This window comes from Chamaea fasciata, unplaced genomic scaffold (genome assembly GCF_029207755.1).
Source record: "Chamaea fasciata isolate MVZ Bird 193981 ecotype frontalis unplaced genomic scaffold, bChaFas1.0.hap1 SCAF_25, whole genome shotgun sequence".
Taxonomy (NCBI): Eukaryota; Metazoa; Chordata; class Aves; order Passeriformes; family Sylviidae; genus Chamaea; species Chamaea fasciata.
Window position 1 is genome coordinate 6,536,252 of NW_027094110.1, and position 16,359 is coordinate 6,552,610.

At 55.4% G+C, this 16,359-nt stretch overlaps 1 protein-coding gene across 1 annotated transcript; it reads right to left on the reverse strand.

Annotated features, from left to right (window-relative positions):
- Positions 1–170: 170 nt before the first annotated feature.
- Positions 171–5,190, reverse strand: MYOG (myogenin). The gene is made up of 4 exons (XM_066203994.1): positions 4,729–5,190; positions 4,648–4,669; positions 1,599–1,676; positions 171–756 (listed from the first exon to the last, which is right to left on the reverse strand). Exons 1-4 carry the CDS (start codon positions 5,188–5,190, stop codon positions 635–637), a joined length of 684 nt encoding a protein of 227 aa, XP_066060091.1. The 3' UTR covers positions 171–634.
- Between the last annotated feature and the right edge of the window lie 11,169 nt (positions 5,191–16,359).

Below are 16,359 nucleotides of genomic sequence, written 5' to 3' on the forward strand. Positions count from 1 at the left end.
GATTGTGGTGAGGTCCAGCTGGATTTACTGATACGAAGATCTCCAACCTGGATTTGGGGATTGTGGAACTGGGGAACTGGGGACTGTAGAACTGTGTCCACCTACACAGGGCAGGACAACAGTAAAGGAAACCCCAAGCTCTCCAAACAAGAATGCCTTTATTTAAAAAAAAGAATCCAAATAAGTTAGCAAAAATAATAGTTAAAAAAAACCCTAAATGGCAACTGCACACAGCGTTCAGTAGAAAAGACAGGTGGGCTCCGGGTCAGCACCACCGGACACTGGCTGGAGAGAGACCTTGGTCAAGGAGCATCTGGAAAACTCAGCAAAGCGAACCCAGCACACACATTGGCCCCAAACCCGCCTGTCCCCGGCCAGGCAGCGGTGCAGGGCCTGGCCCCGGGAAGCCCCTGCAGGACCTGCGGCCGCTGCGGCGCTGCCCCATCCCACCTCTGCCTGTTCTTCTTCCAGTCCGGAAGGAGTGCTCCACAAGGAGTGGGAAGGGACCCGAGTGGTGTCAGCCATGCAGCCCACAGCACTGGAGGGGTGAATGTGATTTCCAGCGGCTGGACCCTTTTGGCATCTCATTCCCACCCTGTTACCATCTCGAGGAGCCACCAGGGTTTGCGCCAGCTCAGTTTTGACCCCGCTCCTCTGGGAACGTTACAGCCACATCCTCCACGGCAATGCTCTCCACGATGGAAGACAGCGAGTGCAGGTTGCGCTCCTCGGCTGCCTCGTTGGCCAGGAGGTGATCTGGGGAGACAGAGGGGTGAGGACACTGTTGGGAAAGGGGACTATATGCTGGAGATGGCTCCTGGCTCTGCTCAGGGGGTGTAGGTTAGTGGTGAATATGGCTGAGGGTTGGATTAGATCATCTTTTGCACCCATAACAATTCATTGATTCTCTTCTGTGATTCCATGACCCCATGATCCCCCACATGGCCAGAGTCACCTAGGGACCTGCTGCCAGCCCCCACCCTGGGGAAGGATGAGAGAGCAACAGGGAGTGGGACTCTTGGACCCTTTATAGGTTTTAATCTCCACTGGAAAATGAGATTTAAGTTTCTGCCTTCTGGGGAAAATAACAGGTGGATTTGGCAGGGGCGAGAATAATGGCAGGCATGGAAAACAAAGATCAGTGGTTGCCAAGGGAGTGTAGGGAGGGAAGGGGGCTGGAGCAGCACTGCTCAGCCATGCCCAGTGATGCTCTGCCATGCCCAGCAACACAGACAGCAAAGCCAAGCCCAGGGATGGCAACAGATGAAACTCTTGCTGGGGATGAAGGCACCAGGGCCCAGGGTGCTGCAGCCCAATTTCTCAGCTCCCAAGGGTTGGTGTTTTGGTGAAATCAGGGCTGGGAGAACCCTGAATTGCTGAGCATTGCGCCAAGGAGGTGCTGTAGGATTTCTGAGGTCATCACTCTGCAGCAGTGGGATGGGGAGAGAAGGACAAAGTTCCTTCTGTCCTTTGCTCCAAGCATCTCCTGCCTGGGGGTGTTGGCTCAGTGATGCTCTGCTCCAGAGCTGCGGTGTTCCCACTCCCTGCAGAGGCCAGCGAGGCCACGGGATGTCCCAGGGAGGCGAGGAGGGCATTACCTGCAGGGTTGGTGCCGAACTCCAGCTGGCTGCTCCACTCGGGGCTGCAGGAGGAGCTGCTGGACCCGCACTCGCTGGCTGCCTGTAGGAGACCAGAGCAACTGTGGGTCACCTCCTCTGGCATGGCCAAACCCCACCACCACCCCCACAAACACCCCAGGGGACCCATCCCACAGCACAACACCCCTGTGGAGGGGAGCAGGTCCCTCCCCACCTGGAGGAGCCAACATCACACAGGGTCCCCAGGACCCATCAGGGCCGAGTGCTTCCTTAACCACAAAGGCTGAAAAACCTCCTTTTTTTGGGACACTTGTTGTTTTGCACTGGGTGTTCTTGGTCATACCTTCCCATGTATCTCTGCACCTCCTTCATCTGATATCCCCTGCATCTCCCCTCTCCCTGGGTCAGTCCCCAGGTCAACAGACACCCTCCCCCCACTCTTCCCTAGGGCTTAAAACTCCTCACACGATGGGTCTTGCCCTCTTTTTCCTCCTGGACATTAAGATGTGAGTTCTATCTTGAACCTGTGGGACTGTTCCCACGAGGAATAAGAGCGCCTTTTGTCTTTTATCTTCATCCTAGCACAGGTTCCCCCCCGAGGTCCACAGCTAGCCAGGGCTGGACCTTAGGGGTATAGGAACTAGGGCAGACACTGGCCGCAGAGAAACGGGGCTCCCCTCTCACTGCAGGAAAAAAGCATCTCCCCACTGATTATGAAAAAGGGCTGGAGACGAAAAAATGTCCTTGGGCAAAAAACCTTTTTGCTGAAAATTGTAAAAAATTACACAGGGCTGGATGCCCTCAGGCCATCACGTGGGGGGGGGGGAAGCTTTTGGCAGTTTGATTTGTGGTTTTGGGGCTGAGTGGTTATTTTGGAGAAAAGAGCTGACAGCATGAAAAAGTGAGAGCATAATTCAGCGAAGTCAGAATTCAATTTTTTTTGAGTGTGTTTTTATCTAGGAGTTGGTGTCAGCTCAGGTAAAACCCCAAATGTGATTTATATGAGCAACCCCACAGACCCAACTCTTTGTAGCAGACTAGAATGGCACTTTGGATCTACAAGCTCATGGCAACACGGGATAATTAACACTTGAACTTATTTCCCATTAGAGCAGGAAATTCTTACAGATTTTTTTTTTCCCTAAAATATTGGCTTTTGCCAATATTTTGGCAACACCTGGCTACACCTGGGAGAAGGGCAGCTCAGAACACAAGTGACAAAGGGACAGCTCAGCACGGTTTTGGGCACATTTGCAAATCCAAGTGGATTCTGGGAAGTGGAAATTGGATTCTGGCATTCAAGTGGATTCTGGCATTTAAGTGGATACTGGTAAGTCCTACAAATATGTAGGATGGAGCCTAAATACTTTTTCATTTCTTTATTCAGTATTGAATTGGATTACCTGGATACCTACTGGTTTGGTCCTTAAGTCCCTTAGTCTGGAAGGAGATGCGGGATTCCCTCTTTTTTGTCTCTGATAAAGTCCTTCCATATCTGTATCTGTATCTGTATCTGTATCTGTATCTGTATCTGTATCTATCTGCATCTATATCTATATATCTATATCTATATATCTATATCTATATCTATATCCATATCTATACTATCTAGATGTATCTCCATATATCTGTATGTCATATTTATATCCATATCTACATTACCTATATCTCCATAATCAGTATCTATAGATATACCTGTATGTCATTTATATATCTATAGATAAAAAAACTATATAATCTTTATCACTGTCTATATCATCTATATATATTTAATCTACCTCTATAAATTGTATCTATCTCTATAGCTATCATATCCATATAAATTTCATCTCTATATAATTTATCTATACGACCTCTAGATCTATAGAACCCATGTCATCAATGCCTATACCAATACATACCCCTACATCTATCTATTCCATCTGTATCAATCATCTCCCTACACCTGTAGCTGTAGTTTCAGCACTCTATGCATTCCCAGATCCAAACCTCAGAGCAGCATGGAAGCACATGCCCAGCCATCCACAGGAACCAGGAGGCACATGAAAATACCTCTCAAAAACTTGGCTAAATGACCAAACTCTCCAGGTTTGGCTCTCTGGGGATGGTGGCAGGACACAACTACTGAGTGTCATCAGCCAACCCCCAAATCTGCTCCTTCGGTCCTAGAAACCAGAGGTGTCCCTGAGCCACCCCTCTCATCCCTTCCTCTGCCTAGGTGTGAGCAGAGAGTGTTAATTTTATTTTATGCTTTATATTTTTGTATATTTCATATTTGTATTTCTATATTTGTATTTAGTATTTATAAAATATTATATTATATTATATTATATTATATTATATTATATTATATTATATTATATTATATTATATTAGAATTTAGTTTAGTTTAGTTTAGCTCTATGTTATTCACTTCATTTTCACCATTCCCACCCCTCCCCAGCCCAGGCCCACGTGTCACTCACACGCATGGCCCCAATGCATCCTTTCACAGGGACAGAGTGGCAGTGGCCTCTCTCCCGCAGGGATGTGAGCACTCAGCAGGGTTGGGTCATTGTCTCTGTGCCCCCATGCAGGACACACTCACACACCCACCAGTGGCCCAGGATGGCAGTGTTTGCCTTGCCCCAGACCTAGGGTTCTGTTCTGCTCCCCAGCAAGACCCAGTGCCCCAGAGCTTCTGCAGTGCCTCTGCTTGGGATTACCCCCACAGGGCATCACCCCCGTAGAGCAATGTCCCCACAAAGCAATGTCCCCATAGAGAATCGCTCCCCTGTGGCATCATCCTCAAGAGGCCTTCACCCTGAAATGGCATCAACCCCTTAAAGCATTGTCCCACAGAGCGTCTCCCACACAGAATGGCACCCCAAAGTGACACCACCCCCCCGGAACGTCATTCCCATATGGCATCAACCCCATAAAGTGTCACCCTCATAGGGCATAACTTCCATAGGGCATTGTCCCCACAGAGCATCAGTCCCACACGGCCTTTCTCTCACGAAGCGTCACCCCGAAATGGCCCCACGCCCACGGCGTGTCCCCTCCACACACATCCCCCCACGGGGCACACCCTCCCGTCCCTGCTCCCCAGCGCAGGCTGCGGACGCGGGGGACAGCCGGGGACACTCACGGCGGGCCGGAAGCGCAGGTCCCGCTGATCCCGCTCCTGCTGGTTGAGGGAGCTCAGCAGGCTCTGGAGCCGCTCGATGTACTGGATGGCGCTGCGCAGGATCTCCACCTTGGGCAGCCGCTGGTTGGGGTTCAGGAGGGTGCTGCGCTTCAGAGCTTCGAATGCCTCGTTCACCTTCTTGAGCCGCCGCTTCTCCCGCAGCGTGGCGGCGCGCCGCCGGTCCATGGACACCGATTTCCTCTTGCACACCTTGCAAGCCCAGGGCAGGCACTGCCCGGGACAGTGCTCGGCCAGCGCCTCCTTGTCCTCCAGAGCCACCCTGCCCTCGGCACACAGGGCCGCCTCGGCGCGCTCGGGGAACGCCGCGGGCTCGTAGGCTTGCAAGCGGGAGCCCAGAAAGTTTTCCCCATCGTAAAACCTCTGCTCCGGGAAGAAGTAGGGGTTGGTCTCGAAGAGCTCCATGGGCGGCTCGGGGACGTGTGCGCGGCTCGGGGACGGCTGCTCCCTCTCCCCGCGCCAACTGCTTGGTGCCATTTAAACCCCGGCGCTGGCATTAAATCACGGAGATAAATATAGAAAAACCCAAAGGAAACCTGAGCCCACCCTAAGCTGCTGCCTCACATCAAAACTTGTCCGTCTGATTCTATGTTCTCTCCCCACGGGGATTACAGTGCCCGGCCCGGCGGGGTTGGGGGGGGCTGGCACGGCGGGGGAGCAGCTTGGCTGGACCCGAACAGGGGCTTTGTGTGAGCTCCGAGGTGCCACTGGGGACGGCGGGCGGCTGCCAGTTCCACACACCGCCCTCCCTCCCCCCGGCATTCCCGCATCATCTGGTCCCTTCAGTTACGGCTGGGTTGGGGAAGCCTTGGTGGCCTCGTGGCCAATCTGCCTGACCAGGACACCCCCAGCCCTTCACACTGCCCCCCTGAATCTCACGGCATCAAATCTGTGCCTTCCCTGTGGTGGGACCCAACACCAGCACAGCATCGTCCCCTTCCCAGCCCTTCCCACCTCCCAATCCCGGTCTACCCTATACTTCCTACGGCCCCATCCGGCCGGTCCATGTAAAACTGGTCCCACTTCTGCTGAAGCCTCGGGGAAGCCTCGGAATCCAGCCCGAGGAGGGATATCCCAATGCAGAGAGCACCCCGGGCTCCAGTCCCATCCCTGGGGTCACCCCTCTCCATGCTCACCAGCCGTGGTTCCAGCTACTTTGCCTGCTGCCTGTCCCGCAGGAATGGAGCAGGCTGGAGCAGGCAGGACAGAGCCATGACCTTTCCTCTGCTGTGGGCTTCTTGAAGGTGCCCAGCCAAGACCCTTATCACATTTTTTTGTCACAAAATCCACATTTGTGGCTTCTCCCACACTCCAAACCCAAAGGACACCTTCTCCCACATGGCTCCAGGTTCCAGCAGAGCCAGGCTGGGCTCAACCTGCTCTCAGCTGGCACTGCCTCATCCCACCTGCTCTCCTGTGCTGGCTTCTGTACCTGTGGATAACCAAAGCCCCAGTGCCATCCTGATGCACGCCTCTCCTAGAAAAGACACATTGCTCACACATTCCCTATAGAGAAACTGAGGCACACCCAGCAGCCGCAGCGTGAGGGGGATTTTAACTCATCCCCAGCCCTTCCCTGCTGACTCCAATGGCTTGGCTACATCTCTCCAGCTTTGTCTTTAGTTCAGAGGGGATTTTTTTTTTTTTTCCATCTGGAGCATCAGAAACCATCTCCCATCTCCTCCTATTCCTGTTCCAGGCCAGATTCCAGCTGAGGGATCGGTCAGTGGAAAGAATTTCAGCAGAGTGCAGGGCCAACCCTGCCGGGATTTTCCTTCCCCAAATTCCCCCTCCTCAGAGAGGCTGTGCTGTGGCACATTCCCTGTGCCCACTGTCAGCACCCTTACTCCCTTGGGATTGATTTCTCGCCTTGTTGGAACCTGTCATGATGTTCTTCTCTTCTTGTGATTTCTTTGGGACCAGGAGCTTTCCAACATCTCCTCACCCCAATTCCTGCTCTCCTGGGGTCCCAGCCCTGTGGATTTGCTGTCCCCATGGTTTTAACATCTGTGAAAGTCTGCACTAAGGAAAGCAGGACCTGCAGCCTTGAGGTTCACCCTTGGCACAGCCCCTGTTCTCCCCACAGTCAGTCAAACTCCAAAATACTCAAGAAGGAAAGAAATCAAAGCATCGACTTGGCCCTTACTAAAGTAAAAGCACTAAAAGGGTTGGGAAGAGGCAGGATTCATCCCTCAGGTGTGCAGAGATGCCCATGGCAGGAGTGAAGGCTTTAGGAGTGGATAACCTGAGTCTGAGGTCTTCACATCAGCCCCACACCATCACATCAAGCAGTTTGAGTCACTCATGGGGACCTTTTCAGTGGCACTTGGTGGACATGACCCCAGTGAGCCCCCTGAGCTGCAGCCGCATCCCTGGGTGAGAGGTGTCAGGACCACCCTGGTATAAATGGGCTTTCTGGAATTGCAGGAGCATGTTTGCAGGGTGAAAGACACCGTGGTGACATAACAGGCCCCCACAGGTACGTGGCTGACCCACACAGGAGAGTGGTCAAGCATTTGTCAGTTCATAAACAGGGGCAGCACTGGTGGGGCAGTGCCGGCTGCGTGTCCCCAGCTGGAAAAGTGGGACAAACCAGCCTCAACAGGCCACCAAGGCCACTGTGTCCCCACAGCTGAGTGGGCAGGGAAGACAGAAGGCAGCTCACGGAGATGGGGAGGAAAGACCATTCAGTGCCAGTGTCGGGTGGGCACTGGGAAGAGGGATCCCACTGGCAGCTGGACTGCCCCAGCAGCTGCACTCGCTCCAGTTCCATTTGGAGGTCTCATCCAGTGATGTGGAAGCAGGGATAGCACTGTACCCACCCAGCTGCAGCTCTGCAGCTCCTTCAGGCCCTCCATGCCATGGATGATCCCTCCTGAACACAGCAGAGGGACATGGTGGGGTCTGAGGTCTGTGGATCCAGCAGCCTCATCCCGGTGAATATCAAATCCAGGATAACGAATCGCATTGGGCAAGCAGCCATTATCACGGGACCCCGTGTCTGGACTACAGGGAGGCTCCCATCATGGCCACCCCCACCCCACAAAGGCACCTGCTGGGGGACGGGCGAGCGTGGCTTTTCCCCGGTCCCGTGGGTGCCCACGGCGGCTGAGGCTGCGCCCCCCGTAATTCGGAGCCGAGGGGGGATTAGGGCTCTGCTGCCGGCTGTCAGGTTATCCCGTGATGGATGGTGGCGACTGGGAGGCAACACAAAGCGACGCTGTGTGAGCCCCGGGCAGAACGTGCTGCGATCCGTCACGGGGTGACCTTCCCCCGGCCGGCGGGGGCCTCGCGGGGACGGCTCACCCCGACACAGCTGGCGGGGAGTGCAGCCACGAGCCCAGAGCTAAAAATACCCGTCCATTGAGAAAATCCCAGCGAAGAGGGTTTGTCCTTGCTCCTCCGGGGCAGCTTCCCAAGCCGGTGGCCAGGTCCACGGAGCGGAGTCACGGAGAGACACCCAGGGGCTGCCCCGGCTGTTTTGCTTTCCCACCACGCCTGATGGTCTGGATTTGCTGAGATTTTGGGATACACATGAGCGTGTTGCGGCCTGTGGAGTGTCCCTCCCAGTGCACAGAGCTTTAACTACTGCATGTCCCTGTTCCCTGCTCGGAGCTGCACACACGGGTTGCACATCCCTGCCTGGGTCATGAGACTGTGCCGTGCCCACGCTGGTGAAGCGATAGTGGGGTGGTGCCGGCCGGCTCCCACTGGGAAGAGCAGAAAAAAACGCGCTCAGGGGCTGGTGAAGAGATTTGGGTGCCCCAAGCAGCAACCACAACCCGGGGTGCTGGGACCATCCCACTGATGGGGAGAAAGCGAGGGAAAGCCAGGGCTCAGCAGGTATCATCCCTCTGGGATTTCAGCACAGGAAAGGAGACTCACCAAAATGCCGCTTCCAGTCGGAGCCACCCTCCCACTCCTACCGGGCACCCCACTGTACCACATCCCCTCTTGCTTTTAAGGCTCACCGACATCCCTTCCTGCCACTGTGACAAGTCATAACATATTTGGGAGCAGCTGCAGGCGGCGGGGAGATGCTTGGCCCCGTCCCTGCTCTCGGCCGTGGAATGTGGAGCAGACCTCTCCTCTGACACCCGGGATTTCCGACGTGCCTGTTCGCCGGAGATTTGGGACGGCAACAGCTGCTCGGCCGGGATGGGGCTCGGCAGAGCCTCCCCGTTCAGCCCGAGCCCGAGGCTTTGCACATCATCCTGCTGGGGTTTTGGGGTTAGTTTGGGGTCCAGCCCGTGGGGAACTATGGAGGATGATGTCCTGCTGTCTGTCCTGGCATGGATGGCAGCAGTGATGACAGCACCAGGAGACAACCCCTCCCTCACCCAAAAGTGCCAACTCGTTCAGTTTGAGTTCCCTGGTGGGCTGGGAGGGAGGTGGGACAGGGCTGCTCCTGCAGCTCTTGTGTCCCCATGGGGCTCAGCACCCTTGGTGCCCCCTCACTCCCATCGAGGTGCCCCAGTTTCCCCACCAGGAAATCAGGGATCATGATGGAGGTCTTAAATCTGTCTAGAGAACAGTTTTATTTTGGTTATTAACTGTCTTTGCAGGTTTGACCTGGGAGGGGGTTGAGGGATCAACAGAGAGGTGGTGGCGGCTGAGTAGCCCCCTGTTCACTGGATCTCAGTTTAGGGATGATACTGGGTGCCCCAGAATACCAAGCCACTGGGCCCAGTCCGTAAATTTCAGTGGGTGCCCTGCTGCCATCGCCCTATGTGCCCTGACCCACCAGGATCCCCATTTGGGGGGCAAACCAGGTACCCTGATCCATGAGTCTGCTGGTTCCCAGTCCAGGGACCACGTTGAGTGCCCTGACTTTTCTCCTTGCCCACACTGATCAGGGGATGCTCTGCCCCACTGCAGCACGAAACCTCCATGCCTCCCTTGCTTCATAGCCCCATGGCCTGGACATGATCTTCACAGTCCCTAGCCCCTGATTACACCCGGAGGAGAGATTCACCCAGCAGGACCCCCACTAATGAACCTCACAGTGGGGTTTCCCTTCTGGAGCCCCCCACCCCACCACTGCCATGACAGGGGTGTCCCCAGCTGCTCCATCCCCTGCATGGTGGCACCGGCTGGGCTGTCCCCACATGTGTCACCAAGGGAGGAGCAGGGGGGACCTGGGTTGTCAACAAGGGGTTGTTTTCTCCGGAGTGGGACATTGTGGCGGGAGCAAGCTGCAGGACAGGTGGGTGTTCAGAGGAAGACCGTGAATGTGAGGGATTCAGCAGTGACATGTGGTGGCTGTTTGACCCCGAGAGGGGACAGCTGTCCAGGCAGGGAAGGGTGTGAGGCCCGGGGAACGGGACCTGGGGACAGCAGTGTCCCTTGGCAGGGACAGCCTTGACACAGGATGTCTGGAACCAGCAGGGAGGCCAGGGGATCTGGGTGGCTGCCAGCCAGGTGTCCTGGGTGGGTGACCATCAGCTTGTCCCCGTGGTGAGCATGTTCCTTTTCCTCCATGGCCTGACTGGGGCTAATGCTGCAGGACCAATGACTGGTGAATAGAGGAAAAAGGAGCTTGTGATGCGCATGCCGAGCTTTCAGGACATAAACTGGTGACTCCTGTATTTTTCTGCTCCCACCCCAAGTGGCAAATTTTGGCACAAGGAGGGGTGACACCCACCCTCCTCTCCCCCATGAAGGGCACCCCGTGGTAACTCAGAGAGACAGGGAGGGAGGGTTGTGACGATTTTGTGGCTTTAGCGTGGGATTCCCCGGGGGAAAAGGGACAGCAGACTCCCCCCCCTTGACCTGCCAGCAGTGATGCCGTACGCGCCGGACCCCAGGGAGGGGCCCCCAGCCCTTCCGGAGGTGCCGCACCCTGAAAATTCCCCAGGCAGGGGCAGAGCCTTTCCGTACCACCCCTCCCCACCCCCCCACCCCCCCGTCTGATTTCCCCCCTGTCCGAGGGGCCGAGCCTCGGCAAACCCCGACCCCCACTCGCATTCCCAGCTGTCGCCGCTCTGGGACCGCAGCCGGCACCTCTCCGGGGCCGGGCAGAGCTGCGCCCCATGGGGGTTCCCCGGCCAGCCCTGCCCGGGGATGTCCTGCTCCCAAAGAGCCGATAGAGCTGGAGCACAGGCAGGGGGAGGAGAGCCGGCAGGATGAGAAGGGGTTGGCAGGGGTGAGAAAGCCTGGTGGATTTTGGTGCAGGGAACAGAAATGGGGTAAGCGTTTTTGGGGTGCTCCCCGTGCCCCGTTTCAGGGGATCAAGCTCCTCCCAGGCCATCTCAGTCACTGAGAAAACGCAACCCCATGCTGCCTGCGAGGAAAAATGCCTTGAAAGGCAAATCTGTGTAGCCATGAGGTTGTGACCAAGGATAAACCCTCCGTTCCTTGGTCAGGTCGCCCGAGGATCCCATGGGAACAGGAAGGGTCAAGGTCTCCAGCTCCGTGCAGGAGGAACGGCAGAAGGAGGGAGGAGGGATGTGGGAGGGATAGAGGAGGGGTGAAGGAGGGGCGGCAGGAGGGATGGAGGAGTCATCAGGCACCGCAGCTGGACGGGAGAGGGCACCAACAGCCCGGTTATCCACAGCCGAGTCCGGATTTAGGGAATGCGCATCGCGAGTCAGAGCCCAAAAGCATCCCAGACCCCTTTGAATCCCCCTTTTTTGGGGGGCAACCCGCCCTTCTCCCCGCAGGATCCAGGGTGGGGGCCCTGGGGGCTGAGAGGGGGGATCAGGATCTGGAAACCCATGGGGTGTTCCCCTTGTATCCAGATCCAGTTCTCCAGCAGGAATGATCCCAGCTATTTATTTCTGACCCCCTCATGGGAGAAAATCTCGAGGTTTGTTTTTTTTCCCGCGGCGTAATGACCCCAACAGGTGCTTTTCCTGCCTGACGGCCGAAAACAACTCCCAGGGTTTGGCTTCCTGCAGTTCCTGCTCCAGTCCCAGTTCTCTCATTCATCTTTTGGGCCAAAACATCCTAATCCGGGAAGGGGAGGCTCCACGGAAGTGGGGGGACTCCCTGGAAACACTTTCCTTTGCTTTTTTCCTGCTCATTTGGGGATGAAATTGTCCTGGAGAGGGAATTTTTTGCCTCAACTGTAGCAGACACATTTGTCCCCAATTCTGTTTTGGGGAGCAGCTGGCTTTCATCCCATAGCAAGGGACAGGGGAGTGATTTGAGGGGCTCCCTTCTCTGTTTCTTCTGCAGCATAAATATAAAATAATATGAGTAATATTAATAACAAACAATTAATTAGTTATTATTGTTGCTGTTGTTGCTATTATTATTAACAATCTTTTTTTTTTTTTTCCTATTTATTCTTCTTTCTCCTCTCTCCCTCACGGGATGCTCTTTCCCAGTGGCCATGTCCCGTCTGGTCCCTTTGGCTCCATGGATTGGAGCCACTTTTGGGGAGTGCAATGGCTGGAGTAAGGGGGAGCCCCTCAGTCACTGGAATTCACATTGGTCTCTGCCCTTTCAAGAGCATTTATTTAGGGATGTGAAACTGGGAGCCTCAGTTGCCCCTGGGGCTGGGGTGGTCCCTTGTCTCCAGGAGGGGACCCTGGGCTTCTTTCCCAATTTCCCAGTTTCCAGTGTCTGGGTACCTTTTAATCCCAGGGGATCCCTAGATCCTGCTATCCCAGCTCCCGCCCCTCTGTAATATTTTGGGAAAGGTAAGTGTGAGTGTCCTAGGGACACACGGGTGTCATGGGTAGGCTCCTTCCCTGCTCCGTCCCCATGTGCCCAACCTGGATGGAGGACACTGACATGGATGGCAAACTGCTCCAGCCAAGGCTTTTCTTGGAAAGGGCTGCCTCTGGGATGAGGAGAGGAAATTTGGGGTTACTGCCTTCACAACACTGTCTGGGGGCTCTGCCCTTCAGCCTGGTGCTTTTCCCAGCCTTTCCCAGCAAGGGAATGCAGAGCCTGCATTCCCGTTCGCCCACTCCCGGTCTTCTCCCGCAGAGCTCAGAGAGAATCTGGGGGATGTCAGCCCCCCAAAACTGAAGCCGCCCGGCTGCCACCCCTTGGCCTGTGCAGTGCTGATGAGCCCCCCTTCTCCCTCCTCTCCAGCCTCTGGAGCCGTGTGACACCGCTGTGGCAGCAGGTCCAGGGGGGCATCACCGAGTGACCTCCGGGGCACAAATTCCTCTGGGGCCCCGCAGTGTGAGGCTGGGTGACTCCCCGCTAGGCCCTGCCCCCAGATCCCCCAATCCTTGGGAGAAAGGGACGGAAAGGCAGCCCAGGCTCCAACGGAGCTGCTGCACTCTGAGCTCGTGGCAGGGCCCTCTGGCCTCGCATCCCCGAGGAAGGCGCCCAGCTGTGGGAACGTCCCCCCGATGGTCCCGGGCCTGCTGCGAGCGCTGTGGAATGTCACATGTCCCGCTGCAGCGTCACCGTCCTGGACAAGCCATTCCCCGGGGATCGGCTGGGACGCTGCTCTTGCCGGCGCTCGGACTGTTCCGGCGGTGTTTGTGCTGCTCTGGGCCCACGGGGGAAACGATTCCAGATGGAAGTGGAACAGGGCAGGAGGCAGATCCCCTGTGCCGATAAAGAATTTTCCACCTCTTCCTTAGGAATCTGCAGGTTTAGGCCTGTGGGAAGGGTTTGAGCAGCTTTTCCTACAACACAGAGAACCTACCCAGTGAATTGCTGTCCTGAATTAATTTCTGGATATAAAAGAATTCGCCTTAAATTGGTTGGAAGGCAATAATCTGGGCAGCAGCAGGGTGCAGGGCTCAGAGGCTGCAGGAGCTGGGTGGAAGAAGAGCTTTCCTCTTTGGAGGATGGTGAGGTGGTTACAGTCTGTGAGAGTCTGAGTGGGGGGAAAAGCTCGGTTACCAAACCCAAGAGCTGTAAGTGACAGCTGGAAGCTAAAAGCAGGGAATTTAAAAATAGAAATATGGGACAAAATGCTGAAGTGAGAGATAAGGGCTTGGGGAGCAGCAACCATAGTTTCTTTTTTGCACCTCTCCCTCCTCACTCAGAGGCACTGATCCTGCCCAGCCCAGTCCTCCTTGGACATTTCCCACTCTCACTGTCATTCCTTCATCCTGGTTTTCTCCTTTACCCCAAATCCTCCTTTTCCACCACTCCTGTGGCATCCCCATGTGTCCCCAGGCCATCGCAGCCTCAGGTCTGGATGTGGCTCTGGGCTCTTCCTGCCATAACACCCACTCAGCTCTTCATCCCCTCCCCAGTTTTTCCCCAAAGATCAATCAGAAAATGATTTTACCGTCTCCAAGACCCATCAATGGAAGTAGTTGCCCTCATCCTGTCCTTGTAGCAAAAGGGAATTCACATTTTCCCTTTTACATTTTCGTCCCTCATAACCTTTTTTTTTTTTTCTTTCCTGAGCAGTCACTGTCTCATGCCAGTCTTTGCCTCCGAAGGATCTGTCATCACTTCTGGGTGTTCCAGAGCCCTCACAGCACCGGGCTCCCTCCTCCCACACCATGGCACAGCGGGGCTGGAGGCAGCAGGCACTGTCCTGCCCTTCCACGGGCTACTGCAGCTGAAACCAGAGGCCAAACTGCGCTGGGTTTGTTCCAGGGGTGGCCCCGGAGAGGGGGCAAAGGGTTTGAACCATCCTCCAAACGGCTTGGCAGGGTTGGAAAGGTTTCACCCCCTCCTGCCCCACAGAGCCGGCTGGAAGCGGTGGCAGGAGGAGCTGCTAGCCCCCGGCCCGGCTTGATAACACTCCCGGGGCTCCCTGGGGAATAAAATAACGCGGGTGTGGTGAGGAGGAGGCGGCAGTGCGGAGGCAAATGGCCCGGTTCGGGGTGTGGGGGCGGACCTCGGGACAGACCTCTGCCCTACCCCGCTGCCCTGCCAGGGGCGGCGCTGCCAGAGCTCCCTGGGCTCGGATCCGTTTTCTCTTCCACCCAGTGATGTCTCAGCGGTTCCTCCCTGACAGGGCAGCACAAAAGCCTAGCAATATCCCTTTGTGCCAAGGCATCCGGCACAGTGACCCAGCTACCTGTGGGCAACATCTGGTCGGCATCTGGCAGGCATCCGAGTGGGGCCTGACCCATTGGCTTACTGTGGAAATCTGCAGCATCATGGATGTGGCATCTACCCAGGCTAGAGGGAAGTGAGGCACGTCTTTGTGCCAGCACAGGGCTGGGGGATCACAGGCACCTCCCAGGACTCAGTTTCTCCCTCAGCACACAGGTACCACTGCCAACCTGCCATTCTCAACCTGCTCTGAGTGACAGAGGTGGGATGTGCTCAGTGGGAACAGGGAATTCACAGGGAAACAGCCTTTCCTTCATCCACTCTGGGGGATTTGCCTGTTTAAATTGTCTTCTGGGATATTTTCTGTGCTGTGTCTTTGTTGCTGAGCATCTTCTGCCAGGCCCAGATGGAGATGCAGCACCCTACAGAAGTCTGGGGTTCCTTGCTCCCCAGACACCTTCCCAGGGCCGTGTATGCCATTAAATGGGAGAGAAACCGAGCAAAAGTCATAGACCAGCTGTGTCCTGAGTAAGGTCCCCAGGGCTCTGTGTCACTGGCACACACAGAGTGGTGGCCCCAGCACTGTGGGATGAGCATCACTCCGAAATATCTCAGAACAGCAGAGGCCTCCTTGAAAAAGCTCAGGGGTTTCCCTTTATTTGCTGCTTCTTTCTTTGCCTTGTGCCATCCTGTGTGGAACCACCAGACCGTGGCACTCAGGGGGTCACTCGTCCTAATTAATGTCTCTCAGAACCATCAGCCCTCCAAGCACACATCCCTGTGCTGCTGGCACCAGCCACACTCCTAATTAACTTTCCTAATTAAGAGGCCCCTTTCCATGACCAGAAATGCTGTGGGATGGTCATCATGATGAAAGACGTGGAGAAATCCTCAACTTCTACTGCCCTGATCACCCAGAATGGCACAGTGGAGCTGCTCTTTGTGCAGGTAAACTGAGGCAGGAGGGGGAAATTCACACCCCACAGAAAAGCTGAAGAAAGATGGGCAGAAATGAGCTCCCCACGCCCTGACTTGTCTCCCTTGAAAAGCATTTTTTGGCTCCTGCCAAACCCTGCGGGTTCAGTCAGGGTTTGGTCTCATCAGCCAGCCCCGACATGCCACAGCCTCGGGTGCATCCCGCTGACACTGAGCCAGACACCAACGGTCCCCTCCTGCCATGGCCACCGGCTGCTTCTGTCCCCAGCTCACAGGAGCTGGTGCAGGAAGCCACACCATGTCCCCTGTTTGTCCACTTCATCCCATCTCTCCCTGTGTGCCAAGCGTATTTATTTGTAGCAGCATCATCCAGCACTCTGGGATCTTCACAACCTATTGAAGCTCTCAGGACATTTTCTCCTTAAAAACCCCAGAAAGAGCCTGGAACACCTGAATAACTTTCCTAGTGTTTGATGCTCACCAGAAAATTCTTTTTCATGGGTTTTCAAGGAATTCCTGACTCTCTTTGGACACATCCCCACCTTGGTGTCAGGAGAATGAACAGATGATCCCTGTCTATCAAGAATGGGCTTTGTGCAATCACTTGTATCAATTTGGTCATCGAACCTCTGCAGCCTTTGCCCATCTGTGGGACACTTTGCTTGGGCTGGTGAGAGAGCTCAGACCCCTCTGGCAGCGAGGGTCCTG

Coding starts and splice junctions, on each gene's coding strand:
- MYOG (XM_066203994.1), bottom strand. CDS start 5,190: ATGGAGCTCTTCGAGACCAACCCCTACTTCTTCCCGGAGCAGAGGTTT. Junction 1,677..4,647: donor TGTGCCCCGTGGGGGGATGT/GTGTGGAGGGGA, acceptor TCCTACAGGCAG/CCAGCGAGTGCGGGTCCAGC. Junction 757..1,598: donor GTTCGGCACCAACCCTGCAG/GTAATGCCCTCC, acceptor CTGTCTCCCCAG/ATCACCTCCTGGCCAACGAG.